Below are 17,959 nucleotides of genomic sequence, written 5' to 3'. Positions count from 1 at the left end.
TTTATGTTGATGATATTATCTTTGGTTCAAATGATCCAGCATTGTCACTTGAATTTGAAAATTTAATGAAAAGTCAGTTTGAAATGAGCATGATGGGAAAAATTAATAATTTTCTTGGTTTAAACATAAGACAGAACAGATAAGGAATCTTCATTAATCAAGAAAAATATACAAAGAACTTGCTTGAAAAGTTTGGAATGCTTAATAGCACGAAGCTCAGAGTCCCTATGGCAGTAGGAACACGACTAACTCCTTCGTTAGACACTCCTGCTGTTGATTTAACAGTGTATCGTAGCATGATAGGGTCTTTATTGTACTTAACTGCGAGTTGACCTGATATTATGTTTTCGGTTTGTTGTTGTGCTAGATATCAAGCAAATCCAAGAGAACCACATTTGACGACAGTGAAAAATATCTTTCGATATTTAAAGGGAACTGTTTCTTTAGGCCTTTGGTATCCTGCGAAAACAGTATTTTTCATTCAAGCTTTTTCAGATTCTGATTTAGGAGGATGTACCTTGGATCGAAAAAGTACGACTAGTGGATATCAATTATTAGATGGAAAGTTGGTGAGCTGGCAATCAAAGAAACAAACATGTGTGGCTATCTCAACTGCTGAAGCAGAATACATCTCTGCGGCTGCTTGCACTTCGCAAATCATATGGATTCAGAGTCAACTTCGTGATTATGCAATCAACATGAAAAAGAATCCTTTGTATTGTGACTCACAAAGTGCAATTCGCATTTGTCATAATCCAGTGCAACATTCAAAGACAAAACACATTGCTCTTCGATATCATTTTATCAAAGATCATGTGGAAGATGGGAATATTGAAATTCATTTTGTCAAAACAACTGAACAACTTGCTGATATTTTTACAAAATCTCTTGATGAAAAATCATTTGTTAGAATTTTAGCAGGTTTGGGGATGCTTAATGAGAATTCAATTTCATCCACACAAGAATAAATGTTTTGTTCAGAAGATGCGTTCACATTATTCAGAAGTTACTGTTCATTCAGAGGCTTCGCATGACTTCGCATCCATATCATTTCGCATATGTGGTAATATCAACTTAGGAAAGTTTTACATATGTTACTTTCTTTTCTTTTGAAAAATCAAAAATACAAAAAGATTTTCATTTTTTTTAGTATTTTCTTTTGAAAAAATCAAAAATACAAAAAGATTTTCATTTCTTTGTATTCTCTTTTGAAAAATCAAAAATCCAAAAAGATTTTATTTTTCTTTGTTTTTTCAATTGTGTGCTAAGAATTTACTCCAGCGCTAAAATGCGAAGTGGTCATACATTTTGTTTCTATGGGAAGGTATTAAATTTTTTTTAAGACTAGTTAGGATGTCCCTAGAAGCATGCTGCTGTATGTAGACCAAAAGCCTCGACATGACTCTATGTGTGCAAAGAAAGCCTTAATGACATTATCACATGATAATTTCTCCCCATAAAGGCTTATATTCACATAAGTCAAAAATGAGCTACTTTACTCTTCTCAAATGAGTTAAGAGTTTTCTGTTTTTCCCATTATAACAGAGGTACACTTCGATTCTCATCCAATCTGTTTAAACCAAACAATTCTTTCAATCCAAAAAATTTTTTGAAAAGATTTGTCCTTGAGGTTTTTGATCAAACCAATCAAAACCTAGACAAATCACAACTCTGTGTTAATGACCTATCATCATGAGTCCGTGATGAAAGTGAAACCCAAAAATCATACACCTTAAGGAATTGACGGGGAACTTTGTTCCAGATTTTTACGAAACCTTTGTTTCCGTATCAAAATTTCGAAACTTCAAGTCATATTCAATTCGCATGTGTGGTCTTGATCAAATATTCCGAACCCAGAATGTTTGATTACCCAACAAGATCCAGAACAAACTTTTCATTTGAATATGATTTCAATGAAAGTTTCATTCGCAAATTCTTGTCATGATAAATATTTTCCAAAACCAACTTGTCACTGACTACACTGGTCAAACAAGTAATTTCATTTACACTTTCTCACCTTATGTTAAGGTTAATATGTAATGAAATTTCAAACCCATCCACAATGACTGTTAAAAAAGAAGCCCTTCGATACTTTTCTATAAGTATTCGATTGTACTTCACGTGAAACTATACAAGCAGTTGAATATCTCTCTTGATAATTAATGAAGTAACCTTTGCCCGGGGTTTTAATGCATTCATGTCAATTTGAATTATTGACATCACCACATTCCAAATATCTTTGTTTCTTATCTTATTTCGTTTGGAACAATGCACACACGAAATCCTTGAGGTTTTGAGTACAACCAACTCAGACTGATGATTTCGCAAGTCTGGCATATGAATTCACTTTAAATCCCAAAAGTGAATGAGCCTTGCTTCCATGCGAAGGGTTTTATCGGTTACTATTCTATAACGGATACTTGACAGGCTGTATACTCAAAATCGTTGGTATTTTGTCCGGTTTTCAAGGAGATGTGACAATTACTTTTTGGAATGTTGTTACCTTTTGCAGTCATGATTCGACTTTCAAGGTGCCACGTCGGATAACATTAAATGTATCCCGCTTCAATTTCAAATCAATTTTGAGCAACCTATAAAAGGGGGTTAAAGAACACTAGTTACGGTTACGCAAACAAGAACTCTCACAAACACTTACAAGATTCAACCTTGATACAAACTTTCACTTTCTTTTCCCAAACCCTAACAATGGCGGCCACTACTTCCAACACTGGTGAGGTTCTTTCTCAGTCTCTGATGAAGATTCAAAGCACTAACTACCAAGTGGATCCGAAAGTTTCCGCTTATCCAGAAGGGTTGAAAATGCTGATTGTTGCTTTGAAACGATCTTCTTTAGCAACTGCCATGTTCCGTTCATCTCCGGTTCCAATGGTGTGGTTATCGCGTGCTGCTTCCACGGCTTCATAAAATCACACAGCGGATGTGATTACTTTCAATCTAATCAACAACAAACGAGTTAAACTGTCGAAGAACTTCTTTGTGGAAATTCTACAAATTCCAAACAACCCTCCCTTTATCAAACCTGTCAACTCCCAGGTTATTCAATTGTTTAACGAAATGGGGCATTAACCGGAGTTAACAAAAATCAGTGATTTTAGAAAATCTGGGTTACCGTGTATGTGGAATTTTCTTTTTGGAATCTTTCTCCGATGTCTTACAGAGTTACAGGCAGAGTCGTTGGGTTGGATAGAGGAAGAATGGAAGTATATGCCATGGTGATGGGTATATACTATGACATTAGTGTTGATTACGCAACACAACTATGGAAGGAATTTGTCAAAAGTCTAGAACATACAAATCTGGAGAAGGGAATTTCGTGTGCAAGATATTGGAGTTTAATTCTTGAACACGTGTATGAAAAAGAAGAAATTTCGATGCTGTCAAATGTTGAAGTTGCTGAATTTTCTTTCTATCAATTTCCCAAAGTTGTAGAAGATGATGAAGCGATCTTTACACATATGGCTCGTATTCCAGACGTGATGCTTCGCAAAGTCTCTCCCACCCACAAAATTTTGGTGAGATATTTGCGAACTGTTGATACAGATGAGCCAACTGGAGTTTTATTAGATGTTTCAACTCCATCTAAAACAAAGAAGGCTAGCAAGAAACTTGCGAAGGGTTCATCATCATTAGTACCAGCTGAAGTCATCTCAACGGAGGAACCTTCCAAGAAGTCGAAGAAGGAACTCTTACCTTCCAAGTCTGGGGTATTGAAGCAGATTCGCAAAGCGGAAGTGAGTTGTAAAGGTGTTACTGTTCGCAATATTCCAGCCCCAGTATCTCCCACAAAGAAGCGACAACGAGCTGAAGACGTTGTGAAAAACATGCAACGTACAATGGTAAAGCGAAGGAAGATGGTCATTCGTAATGAATCATCTGAAGAAGAAATTGTCCGAGAAACTCCACCTGTCACCACAATGGTACCTATTTCTTTACCTATCATTCCCACTTCGCAAATTTCTACCACTACCTCCCAAACCAAACCACTCGAAATAGTTCTTACCAAATCAGTTACTGAGGAGGTTCCTATTTCTGATATGGTTGTCAACGTATCTGATACGGGGGCACCTATCCTGAGTGTTGCACCATCCATTCAAACAACTTTACCCATTTCCTTACTTGTTACCACTTTATCTACCACTTCAAACATTATTGACCATGCTCTTCAAAACCCTTTCACCACACTTTTTCCTTCACAATCACCAGAAAATCCTCAACCTTCGCAACCTTCGCAACCAATGTCTGATCCAGAATTCGAAGGAGGTGCTTTTGGTAGGATACTTGATGATATTCCTTTTGATTCAGATGAAGAAGATATTCCTGATCATATGCTGATGACAGGAAAACAGTTTAAAATACTGAATCAAAAGTTGAAGACCATTATTCAATCACAGGCTGACAGGTTGAATGTCGTCAATATCTGCCATGGAGGTTGATATCATGATCAAAGGAGCAGAAAAACGAATAATGGAGAAAATTGCTCAATCTGATAAAAACAATGAGCTCAGAATTATGTCTCAAGGAAATAATTTTAATTCTGTAGTTCAAGATCTTCGCGCAGTTACAAAAGAACGTCATGTTCTTTTTGTACAAGATGTTAAAAAGGTTCGTGAAGACGTCAACTTCAAAATTTAGGAGTTTAAGTCTGAACTTGCGAAGGATCTTCACGATGTTTACAACAAACAAGACGCAGTTCAACTGCAAATTATGTATATTTCTTCTCAGCTTCAAAAGCTGCATAATATTCCTGTTCTTGCCGATCATAAAGCAGAAATAATGATGAAATTTGATCAGCTCATCCAGTTGGTCACTGATCTAAAAACAGCTCTTTCGCATTCTTCCTCCTCTCAAATTCTTACTCCAGAATTCTTCTCTCTAAAGATTAATACTTTAGAACAAGCTATTCACAAAGCCCTTACTCCACTAACAAATTTCACTTCTTTACTTCCAAAGAGTGCTCCGCCTGTTTCCACAGGGGTGCAAGGGGGAGAAGAAAGACGAAGCAAAGAAGAGGATGCGAAAACTGTGGGAAAAGTGATATCGACTCAGCTTGTTGCTACTCTTCCGATTCCTTCAAAGCCGATTTCTGCAACAACAATCACCACAAGAACAATTACCAAGGGTATTGTTATTGGAAGAAATGAAGGTGGTTCAAGCTCAAAACCCCAACATGATGTTGTAGGAAGAGGAAAAGGAATTTTATATGAAAAATCAAAAGAAGAGTTGAAAGCAGAGGCTGAGGCTGAGATGGAGAAGATGAGGCAAGTCCAGAGCATTATGAGGCAACGGGCAAGTGATCCTCCCTCCATGAACAAAGGAGATCCTGCAAAACTTTACTCTTACGAAACCATAGAGTCAAAAGTTGTGTGTAGGGAGATGTATGAGTTCGAGAAAAAGCCGAAGAGAAGTTATGATATTGCGAACTCAGATCACTGCCAGTTGGACTTCCCCATTAATGAAATGCTATTCATCAATGCACAATACAAGATCAGTGAGAAATTTGATAATCCGAATGATTATACTCAAATGAAAATCAGATTTCATGCTGTCTTGGGGAAGAATCCTGATGAAGTTTGGTCGTCAATGAAGATCGAGAAGGTTGTGACGATAAAGAAAGATATTATGTTTGAAGAGATGTTACAGAATTTCAGATACTTTGTTATCAGAGCTGACAACAAACAATATGACTTCACAGTTGCTGACTTTCCTTTGATGAATTGCAATGACTTGATTCAAGTAGCACTGATTTTGAAACATATGGAAGAAAACAATCTCAAAGGCTCTGATACAGATGTGTTCAAAGCTGGCTTCGCACATGTGAAGAATTTCATAGACAATTACTTCGATTGTCTAGTCCTTACTGATGTTGAATTAGCACATGTTGTGGGAAGGGAAGTGAAAGTTCCATGGGAGGAGACTTTGACACAATCTGCTTTGTCAAAGTATGCTGTTGGAGAAATTTGCTTAAAACCATTTGGTATGGTGTTTTCAGGCAGAGAAACAAAAGGTAATCCGAAGAAATTTTTGTTCAAGGTCTCAGAGATTGAAAGATATAATTCTTCGCAATATACGCACTTCATTGTACGTATGAACAATTGCAAGAAAAACAACGAAGGAGGCAAGAAGGATTTGAAGAAGGTGATCTCCTGGTATGGAGAGGTGCGAAAGGCAATTCACTCTGCAATTCAAAAGCTTATGAGTTTAATTGTATCGACTGTTTACAAAGGGGGAGAATGTTGATGTGTATTGTAAAAGTCGAATAGAGTGTTTTGTATAGTTTCGAATTTTGTGTTATTTTACTAAGTCATCTTTTGTGCCAAGTTATAATGTATAGACTTAGTATACTTTTTGATTGTTCCCTATAAATAGGGACTTAGGCTAGAAGTTGTAGTTCGATACTTGAACTCACTTCTGCTTAACATTGTAATCAGACTTTATCAATATAAGATCTGTTAATATTTACTCTCGGTGTTCTTCATCTTAAATCATTCAAATCTATCTTTACTTTTCTAAATTCTCGATAACAATTCTCATCAGTTTGGGGGATAATAATAGTTCTCTGCTTCCAAGGAGATAGTTGATGGGACCCTGGAATGGTATTACAAAGATTGTAAATAATCTTAAAGATAAGGGCTTTGACTTCCATAACCTAGCTCCGGTTAGAATTGGTGATGGGGCGTTTACTTCCTTTTGGCATGATAAGTGGCGAGGCAATAATCCTCTTTCGATTTCCTTTCATCGAGTCTTTGCTTTGGATATGAACCGTTCAGCTAATGTCACGGATCGTTACTTAATTGGGTGGAATACAGATAATCTTAGGCGAATGCCTAGAGGCGGGATTGAAGAAACTCAATGGACGTCTTTCTTGGAAGTGGCGCAGGGGGTAGAACTAAAGGAGGTCTCGGATACATTGGGTTGGTCTCTTGAAAGTTCCGATTCTTTTTCTGTTTCTTTGGTAAGGTATGCTTTAGATAGTGGTCTGGTGCCTTTGGGCGACAGGGGCACTTGGTGGAATAATTGGGTTCCTATTAAGCTCAATATTATTGTTTGGAGAATTAAGCTTTCTAGTATTCCTACGAGTGAGAGGTTATCGAGTAGAGGTGTTCTGGTCCGGTCTATTATGTGCCCTATTTGCATTGTTGCAGCCGAGACTATAGATCATATTTTCTTTGGTTGCCATGAACTACGAGATATTTGGGGTAGGGTGGCTATATGTTGGGGGGGTTTCTCTTCCCTCCTAGTTTTCGGTGCAAGCCCTACTTAATTGGTCGGATGGTGTGAAAGAGGTCAAAGAAAGGCGTTTGATGCGGTCATTATTACTTCCTTTTGGTGCTTATGGAGTTTTCGTAATATGATTGTTTTTGGAACGGTTTTACCAAAAAAAGTCGGGTATTTTTGATGATGTTGTTAAGAAATCATTATTTTGGATTTCCAATCGATGTAGTAGGGTAAGGTTAAATGGGACGAAGTGGTTTCATAACTCCTCTCTTGCTACTTTTCTCATGTAATCTTTTCCAAGCTCCTTGCTAGTTTTTATTTTTTAATAAAATTTTGACGTTCCAAAAAAAAAAAAAAAAAAAAAAAAAAAAAACCGTTCGTGAATTATATAATATGCCAAAATATTCGTTTATGTTCATTAATGGACGTGATAAAGAAATTGGGTGTTATTTAAATGAACCCACATAAACAATGGTATCTGTGTTCGCTTGATTCAAGTTCTTATTAAGTTTTATATTTTATAAAAATATTTTAAGTGACATTGCTAATTATGATAGAAAAACGTAATAGAAGCTTTTCAGCGATAGTTTATCATAAATTTGAAACCTTTTTAATTAAAAAAAGGATAATCCTATTTATCCATTTCAATATAGGATTGGGAACAGAATTAGTTGAATGACTTCTTCAAACAAAGGGTAGCATTTAAAAAACCCCACAAATTAATTATAAACAAAATATCACGTCTATATGAAACAAAAAGAATTTTAAAAGTTAAAATAAATAAATAATAGAATAAGTTTTTAAAAACAAATTAACAAGATTGAAAAGTAACGGCACATCATGTCATAATTAGCTAATAATTATTAGTGTAAAAAGAATTCTTATTGTGCAAATAGATTTCTCCTTTCGAAATATGGAAAAAAAAAAAAAAAAATGTGAATAGTGGTTTATATGTCTTAATCACGAGTGGTGGATTTGTAGGCCTATATAAATGAATAGCACGAAGGCAAGGCAGCTGCAAAACAAATACAAAAGAAAGAGAACCATGGAAGGAAAAAATATCTTACATATGAATACTGGCAATGGAGAATTAAGCTATGCCCGTAACTCGCTTCTTCAGGTCTCTCTTACTCTTCTTGATTACGTATATACATATTGAAATATGGTTGTTTTAGATTCTCCTACATCGTATACATACAAATATGGGTTTATATATTGAGGCCGATGCAATGTACATAAAGCAACTAACTAAAGAAGTGTCCTAATAAGTTAAACATGCATGCATGAGTCTGAGGTTATTGTATTCTTATTTTCTTTCCAGGAATCTGTGACAAGGAAAGCTCTTTCAGTTTTAAATCTTGCAATCAAGAATATGGCTGATCTTGGCATCATCTTCAGTCAGTGTGTCAAGATAGCAGATATGGGATGCTCCTCTAGTGTAAATTCACTATTGGTTGCATCCAACATTATCGATATAGTCAACAAGCTGTGTGAAGAAAATAATCAAAAAGCACCACAGTTTGAATTTTACTTAAATGACCTTTTCGGAAATGATTTCAATACCATTATCAAAATGATACCCAACTTCTATTCAAACCTTAAGAAGGATCAGGGAGAACATTCTGGCCATTGTTTTGTTTCAGCTACCCCTGGTTCATTTTATGGCAGACTCTTTCCAGACCAAAGCATGCACCTTGTTCACTCCTCTTACTGTCTTCATTGGCTTTCTCAGGTTCGCGTAATATCTAACTTATTGTACATTTATTCATCTGTACTTTATGTAAAAAGTTATATATTACTAGCTCTCTCACCCTTTGTAAATAAACTTTTCCAATCATTTGAAGGCAAAGGACTATATTTAACAACTAATTCAACTCGTGTTAGTTGTTTTTGGAAAATTTGGAATTGTTTTGCTGCTGGATACTATCTGGTTGCTACAAAAAAAAAAAAAAAAAAAAAAAAAAAAGTTGGTTTTGGCAAAAATATTGACAAAAATCAAATAATACAAAACCCGTAAATTCATATTTTCCATATTTCAATAAAACATTAAATCAAAGATAGATCCAGATAAAAGTTTATCTGGTTATTAGATGGGAAAATGACTTACAAGTCCAACGAAGTTTCCAAACCGTTCAAAAAACTCAATCATGTTTTGTTTGTTCAGAAAAAACCCAACAAACTTAACATTTGTCTAAAAAAGCTCAACTATTTTACATTTTTATTCAATTCTACGGAAGTCACCATATTGGGAAAATGTCTTGTAAGACCAACAAAGTTTTAAAACCGTTCAAAAAACCTCAATCATGTTTTGTGTGTTCATAAAAACCCAATGAGTTTAACATTTTGAACAGACAAAAAATAATTGGGATTTTTTGAACGGTTTGAAAACTTTATTGGTTACAAGCCATTTTCCCTTATTAGATCCTTTGGTTTAGTTTTAGGTCTGATAAAAAATTCATAGTTTCCGGGGTACGTGCATGCCACAAGAACCAAATAAGATCCAAGTTATGTTATCATGTACTCTTGAAGATATATAAATTATATGGTTCATTTGTTGATGTGATATGTGATACAGGCACCTGAAGGTATTGAAAACAACACAACGAATATATACATCGCCAAATCAAGTCCCCCAAATGTGTTTGAAGCATACGAAAAGCAATTTCAGAACGACTTTAGAAACTTTTTACAGGTACGCTCTCAGGAAATAGTACGAGGTGGATGCATGGTATTAACTTTTCTTGGTCGGAGTATGGCTGACCCAACCTGTGATGATTGTATCTATCTTTGGCATCTACTAGGGCTATCACTTCTAGATTTGCTAAAAGAGGTATAAGGTTCTCTTGTTCTCCATACGTATACAGATTCCTTTCAACTACTAACTATTGGTATTTGCTTAACCAAATTCCATAGGGATTGATCCAAGAATCAGATTTGAGCTCATTCAATATGCCATACTATACTCCATACGAGGATGAAGTTAGGAATATTATTAGAAATGAAGGGTCGTTCTCTCTTGACACCTTGAATGTTTTTCAAGTCAACTGGTATCCAATCAAGACGAATGATGATGATGATGCAAATGCAAAAGATTTTAATGAGCCAAGCCATATCTATGGGAAAAAGACAGCAAAAGCCATTAGAGCTGCTGTGGAACCATTTTTGACGTCTCATTTTGGAAATTCCATTATGGATGTCCTATTTAAAAGGTATGCAAAGCATGTGGCGTTACATCTAGCTAAAAAGAATACAGGACACTTTAGTCTTGTCATTTCATTGTCAAAAAAATAAACTATTCGTGTGCTCAAAATCTCTTTGCTGTTTCAAGTTTGCTTATTGCTATGTTTTCAATAAATGCACAACTGTGTCTGTAATTTGTTGGCTTCATATTAATTGGAGTGTTATCCATGTATAATAAACGAAACTATGCTTGTATTCAGTAATTCTATTTGTATCTTTGTTTTATGCTAGTATCTTGCTAGTTCTAATGTATTCGCCGTTAAAAAAAATCTATGTATAATAAGTTTTCCTTGTAAAATGTGTGTAGCTGATGCATATTTGTATACATATTCATAATTATATACATTTCCGATGTTGCTCACCTTTTGTTCACTGTCATTAAGCACCTCAATCATCACATTTAGTTTTTTTTTTTTTTTTTTTTTTTTTTTTTGGAACCGACAATTTTATTGTAAGACACTCACTAGCAAGTCACTAGTGAGACTCACATATTACATTATATTACATAAAAAGGAAAGGGGATTTTGTCCATTCACCCCATATAGAATTTCCTTTCCCATATCTATGTTTAATCCATGCATAAACCATGTATTTTACTCCTTCAAACACCAGATCTGGGTTGATAAATCTTAAGTTGAAGATTCTATCATTTCTTGTTTTCCACATATACCATAATGTACCAAAAATGATTATGTTAATTGCTCTCCTCTTTTTTGGGGGATGTCTAGCTACACTCTGCTGCAAAGTTTAAGATCCCCGGATAGTTGGCGAGGCATGATACCACACCAATTCCATTTCCGGTTCCAAATTGTAACTGCAAACGGGCAAGTGATCAGCATATGATCTGTGGACTCTGTATCTGAGATACAAGCGTTGCAGTTTAATGTATGTATCTATACTCCTCGCGTAATAAGGGTGTTCACTGATGGAATCCAATCCAACCTTGCTCTCCACACAAAACAGTTCACTTTGAACGGGATCCAGTTGCACCACATAAAGGCTTCATCAGGTATCGAGTGGCTTGCCCGCTCGATCCTTCCTATTAGAGGGACGACTCTAAATTTCCCATCAAACACAAAGTTTGAATCCCATCCCGTATCCACCTGTTTCCATCGAATCACTTCCGTGTTTGCAATGGAAAATTTGTTTCCATCGAATCACTTCCGTGTTTGCAATGGAAAATTTACCAATAGAACTTTTACATTTATCAATGTTCCGCCAAACTTCGCTTAGGTACCTGGAAGATATCTGATTAGGCTGAATCATATCAAGACTGTATAGACCCTTTATGATCTTAACCCATAAGGAGTCGCCTTCATTGACAATTCTCCATTTCCATTTTGCTAATAAAGCTATGTTCAATGCTTTTATGGCACCGAGACTTATGCCATCCACCTCCTTAGGTGCTATAATTATATCCCAGGCCACCCACTTAATTTTTGATTCATTTTCTGGACCTCCCCAAATGAAATTTCTCCTGATTTTCTCTAAAGCCTCAATAACCCCCGATGGAGCAGCAAACAATGATAAATAAAATGTGGGGAGATTACCCAAAACTGCCTTTGTTAGAGTCACCCTCCCACCAAAACTCAAGGTCTTTGCCTTCCATCCAGAAAGTTTATTTCTGAATTTTTCAAGTATCGGGTTCCAAGAGCTTTTCCTGTCCATATTCCTCCCCACTGGCATCCCAAGGTAAGTGAATGGCAGTGCACTAGGCTCACATCCTAACGGTAATGCTCCATTTTCAACCTGTTGAGAATTAACAGATATGCCAAAAACTTTCGATTTATTAAAGTTAACCCTTAAGCCGAAAGACACTTGGAAACACTTAAGAATCCTTGCGAGGTTTTTAATATTTTGGCTAGACCATTCGCCAATGAAAAGGGCATCATCCGCGTAGAATAGATGTGATACTTTAATATCAGAATTTGGAATAGATATACCTTGAAAGACACCTTTGGCCACTGCTTCCTTTATTGCTATATTCAACCCTTCCATGGCCAATATAAAGAGAAATGGAAAAAGATGGTCTCCTTGCCTCACTCCTTTTTCAAGTTGAAACTCCGCAGTTAGACTACCGTTAACCAACATCGAGGCCCTAGCCGACTCCAAACATCCTTTTATCCAAGTCCTCCATTTTATTCTGAAGTTCATCTGTTGCGTCATAGAATCGATGAATTTCCAATTTACCGAGTCAAAAGCTTTATTAAAATCTGCTTTGAAGAGCAAAATCCTCTTATTGATCATCTTCCCCCATGAACACAGCTCGTTAACTATAAGCGGTCCTTCAAGAATATTCCGCCCTTCCATAAACGTAGTTTAAACTTCATCAATACATTCACCAAGCACTAATCGGATCCTTGAGGCTAGGATTTTCGCTATTATTTTGTATAATGAGCCAATAAGACTAATTAGCCTGTAATCACCAAGGGATAGAGGATCTTTGACCTTAGCTGCCAGTGTTATGAACTAAGAATTACATCCCTAGGACGGTATACACCACTTCTCAAAATGTTTCACATACGCAATAATATCCTCCTTCAAAATCTCCCAATATTTTTTCAGGAAATTGAAAGTGAAACCATCCGGCCCGGGAGCCTTATCATTCCCACACAACCGTTTTCACTTCATCTTCAGATATACATCCTTCTAAAAACCCACTGCTAGTACTAGAAAGCTTTTTAGATCTGTTACTTCTGAATTCCGGTCTTGTCTTCCATTGCTCTTTAAATTTTGCCGAGAAAAACTTAAAGACTTCATCTTTAATCTTGCCTGGTTGACTTGTCCACCGACCATTTAGCATGAGGCCGTTTATAGTATTTTTTATGTTCCGATTGTTTACAAAACCATGAAAAAATTTGGTATTTTCATCCCCATCAGTCAACCATTTTAATCTAGACTTTTGTCTCAAATCCATGCTCACCATTTTCTCCAGTTTTGAAAGTCTACAGGATAATCCAACCCGTTCTTGTATTTCAGATTTCTGTAATTCCTTCCTTTCAGCCTTTTTACCCATTTCAATCAATCTTCCTTTAATCTTCGATATCTCAATAGCCTCCAGTTACTAATTTTGTTTTTTAAGAACTTCAACTTATTAAGAAAATATAGATCAGGTGCCCTATATTTAGTTATCTATATATAACAAGTTTTCCTAAAATGTGTGGCCAGCTCTGTTCCTAATAGATGATATTAGCATGCTTACTTATAATTGGATTAAGAATTGATCTAAATTAAAAAAAATTTGATTGACATGTTTGGTTTATCTATCCTCTTGCTTTCTCTGTTCTTACGCTTGAGTTCCTCGATTAAGTTTTGCTTTTTTTTGATGTTTAATAATATTTGCCTGCTGTTAAATAAAACCTTATCCTCATTTAAAAGGGTTAGGAAGATAGATAAGAATTGAAGAATAAGTAGCTAGGAGGATATTTAATTTCTCATTACATATTATCATGTATTTTTTTTCATGCAATGGATCGGAACAAGTTTTATTTATTATATGTATATAAAAAACAAAAATAATAAAGACAATATATACATTGTATCATATTGATACATAGATATTGATTATATTGTCAAAGCTTCTTTCCTTCATAATAAAAATTTATGATCTATTAATTGAGATAAAATATAGTATATGTTATATTATTTTGAAATATATAATTACAAGTTAGAATAAAAGAAATAAAAAAAAGAGGATAAAGAAAAACAAAGGAAAGAGAAAATAAAGGAGAGGAGGAGAAAATATAAATCATTAAAAATTCCTAAAATTTGAAAAACAATTATAAATTTAACTGTATAAGGGTATGTAATGTGTATAAATAAACATAAATATAGTAGTAGAGAGAAAATGGTAAGAGAAGAGAAAATATAAATTATTAATTTTTTTAATAGAAAATATAATCTATTTTTAAATTATATTTTTTAATTATATTCATGTCTACAACTGTACTTGAACCATCAATCTTTAGGAGGGAGCGTAATAACTAATACCGCTAGATTAGAAGTCATTTGGTATATAAATCATTAAATAGTCTTAAATTTTGAAAAAGGCTGTTTATGGACTGAAGTGTACTAGGATAAAGTGTATAAATATGTGATGTTCCAAAACTTACAAAGATATCTTTGATTTTTAACGTAAAATAATCATAGAAACTAAAGAACGGAAGGAGAAGGCTCCCAAGCAAATAAGAAATTGTACCAAGAGCATGCACCTAAAAAGATTTCACGAACTGCAAACCCAAGATGTCCATGGGAACGAGGGAGTTGTAGGACATACCAGGTGGATCGAGAAGACGGAGTCTGTCTTCGAGATCAGCTCATGTGCTTAGAAAAGCAAGTTCAAGTTTTTCGCCTGCACATTCACAGACATGGTTATGTCTTGGTGGAATGGCCATGTCAAGACTCAAGGTCTTGTCAATGCCAATGCTATATGTTGGGAGCAATTGAAACAAATGCTCTTCAAGGATTATTGTCCTCGGGAGGAGATGAAGCAACTAGAGCAGGAACTATGGAACTTAACAATGAGCGATGTCGAAATCTCGACCTACACCAACAATGTAGCACTCGGATCCTGGTATGTAATTTATTTTGTTGTATTTTGCATTTTTGGCCTAGGGCTCGACGAGTTGAAGGCCCAACTCGTTGAGTAGGAGTGGGACTGGACACGGGACTTAAGTGATGGACTCGTCGAGTCTGCAGCCAGACTCGACGAGTAGGCTCTGACCGGACAAAAAAACCCTAATATGAGGGTTTACACCCTATTTAATCATCTCTTTCAGCCACCACCCGTCCCTATTTCTCCCAAAGACCCTCCATAGTAAACCCTAAGTGTTTTGGTGCATGATATAAGGCTTTTGAGCGATTTTTGTGGGTTTTAACCTCAAGGAAGAAGGAAGAGCATAGAAGGATCAAGAGGAGGCTAAAGGATTCAAGTTTTGTTTATCATTTGTAGTCTTTGAAAGATATAAAGTATGTACCTTGCTTGTTTATTTTCCAGATCCCTTTTAGGGAAGATTTAGGGCTTTTAAGCCATATGAGGTGACCAACCATGATTTGCAAACATGGTTAGGAGTAATAAATTCGTATCTAGCACTTGGGAAGAGTCACAAGACAGATTTGGGTTGCTTTTGCACCAAAGGAAGGCCCCATGCAACAAAAGAGCCATTTTAGAGCCTTTTTGGCTTAAAAGTCCCATGCATGCACGTAAAGTTCATAACTTTACGTGCTAGATCGAGCTTAGGGGTCTGGATCTATCATTTGGTCAAGTGTTGTACATCAGAAATCGAGGATTTAGAGTATGGACGTTATCGACTTGCTGAGTCCGTTCTTGGGACTCGACGAGTCCAAGGGTTTGAGTCCCATATCTGTTGATGGTAGAAAGGACTCAATTGGGTGTTAGAAGGGTTGTAGCAGGACAGAAGGAGTGACCCAATGCATTGGACTTAGTTTTAGACCTGGAGTTCATGGGACTTGACGAGTGCTAGAACAGACTCGGCGAGTCCAAGGCAATCTCCTTATGTTTGAAGATAAACTTGATGGGTTGTTCATACAACTCGGCGAGTCAAGGTCATGACTTATTCATCATATGAAGGTCAACTCGACGAGTTGTTCATACAACTCGGCGAGTTAGATGAAGGTTCATTGATGTTCGTAAAGAAGGGGAACTTGTTGATTCGTTGCCAAACTCGACGAGTTGAGTCATGGATAGGGACGAGTAAAGGGTAGGGACTCTACGAGTTGACAGCCCAACTCGGCGAGTCGGGTCAGCTGAAAGTTGACTTTGACTTGAACATGGTTAGGGGTAAAATAGTTATTTTACCCTAAGAGTACATATCAGATTCTGACTGAGTGTTTTGTGGGGATTATAGCCGGAGGGTTTCCAGAGCAGCAACAAACAGAGGTTTCCCATGCAGATTATTAGCAGTTACTCATACGAGGTGAGTTACCTTCCAGTAAGGGTGGGTCTAACACCACAATGCCATCCCACCAAAGAGGAATAATTAGGAGATGATTGTCTTTATGATAATTATCTTGGTCTTGTTATGTGCCTTGGTTATGAGATTTATCTGTATGATATGTAATGTGTATAGTAGGGATCAGTTCCCTTGACAGCGGTCCTTAGGACCAAAGGGTAGATCAGTACCCGGATATGCCTGATTGTATTTTATGTCTTGATGTTGTATTCTAGTGGTAAGGGGTGGAATAGTACCCGATTATCGGTTCAAAGATACTGATGATGGTTACCGGTTGAAAGATACCAATGATGATTACTATTTGAAAGATACCAATGGAATTACTGGTTGAAAGATACCGACGATGATTAACGGTTGAAAGATACTAATGATATTGTATGGTATGTGGTATGATGGGGGAACTCACTAAGCTTTGTGCTTATGGTTTCTGTTTTGGTTTCAGGTACCTCTTCGTCTAAGGGGAAGGAGACGGCGGCGTAGCATTGCATCACACACACACATGATTCCGCATCAGATTTTCTAGGATTGCACTCTGATTTTCATTATTTTGATGTCGTGATTTGGGAAACAATATTATGATTTTGTAATGTGTGGCTTTATTTACAATGTTATGGTAAAATGTTTTACAAATTATTAATTCAAAAATGAAATTTTCGGACTTCAATTTTGGGATGTTACAAGTTGGTATCAGAGCCCTGGTTTGAGGGATTCAGACACACCCTCGGGGTGTCTAGACTTAAACCAAGGGACTAAAAGATTTTCACAAGGAAAATGGTTTTCTAAAATCTAAATGGAAGGATTTTAGGAAAGACGAAGTGTGTGATGCATGTGACCGGCCGGGCTCAAGTAAGTTTTCCCCAAGATACCCATACGTGTTATGTTATGTTATATGGTTTTGATTCAGAAAACTACATGCTAGAATAGGACTAAGGATCTAGGAGGATGCCTTATATACCTGTTGTATGAGCTGTATGCTAGGACTGTTTAGTTAGCAGTAGGATGGCCTGTGTAGGTTATGCCTGATTTGGTTACCCAATGCACGAATGTTGCTTGCTTTGTGTTATTGGGGTTCTGGCCATCTTCAACTAGCTAAGGAATGGATATGTAATAGTATCTGCAAGCTAGTTAGGGGGAGGTGGTAGGGACTCCTAGTGCAACTGATGGTGGAGGGTAGGTCAGAGAGTGCCCTAGGGAAGCCTAGGATGAAGTCAGTGGAAAGGGTATCGGTAAAAAGGGACTTGGTAAAGTCAAAGCAATCCTTGAGGAAAGTACGGGTAGATGTGGAAGGTAGTATGGGCCCATACTAATAAAAGCAAAGGACACGTACTCGAATCAAGGAGGCCCTATATGGAACCTGGAAACTTGGAAGGGTGTTAGACCTCTAAAAGTATATGTGACCCTGACATTCGTATGTTTATTTTCAGAATGTTGGTCACGCGACATGGAGCAGGAGGTTGAGGATCTGGGTCAGGATCGGGCTCGAGCGCAGGATCTGAGCATGTGGATGATGG

General features: G+C 36.5%; 1 protein-coding gene across 1 annotated transcript; it reads left to right on the top strand.

Annotated features, from left to right (window-relative positions):
* The first annotated feature begins 8,273 nt into the window (after positions 1-8,273).
* On the top strand, positions 8,274-10,728 carry LOC145017403 (benzoate carboxyl methyltransferase-like). The gene is made up of 4 exons (XM_078975438.1): positions 8,274-8,356; positions 8,558-8,968; positions 9,812-10,066; positions 10,150-10,728. Exons 1-4 carry the CDS (start codon positions 8,282-8,284, stop codon positions 10,525-10,527), a joined length of 1,119 nt encoding a protein of 372 aa, XP_078831564.1. The 5' UTR covers positions 8,274-8,281; the 3' UTR covers positions 10,528-10,728.
* The last annotated feature ends 7,231 nt before the right edge of the window (positions 10,729-17,959 follow it).

This window comes from Lactuca saligna, chromosome 9, assembly GCF_052625555.1.
Source record: "Lactuca saligna cultivar CGN05327 chromosome 9, ASM5262555v1, whole genome shotgun sequence".
Taxonomy (NCBI): domain Eukaryota; kingdom Viridiplantae; phylum Streptophyta; class Magnoliopsida; order Asterales; family Asteraceae; genus Lactuca; species Lactuca saligna.
Note: the sequence above shows the minus strand (reverse complement) of the source record. Positions and strands in the feature narration are given on the sequence as shown.

Coding starts and splice junctions, on each gene's coding strand:
- LOC145017403 (XM_078975438.1), top strand. CDS start 8,282: ATGGAAGGAAAAAATATCTTACATATGAATACTGGCAATGGAGAATTA. Junction 8,357..8,557: donor CCCGTAACTCGCTTCTTCAG/GTCTCTCTTACT, acceptor TTTTCTTTCCAG/GAATCTGTGACAAGGAAAGC. Junction 8,969..9,811: donor GTCTTCATTGGCTTTCTCAG/GTTCGCGTAATA, acceptor TATGTGATACAG/GCACCTGAAGGTATTGAAAA.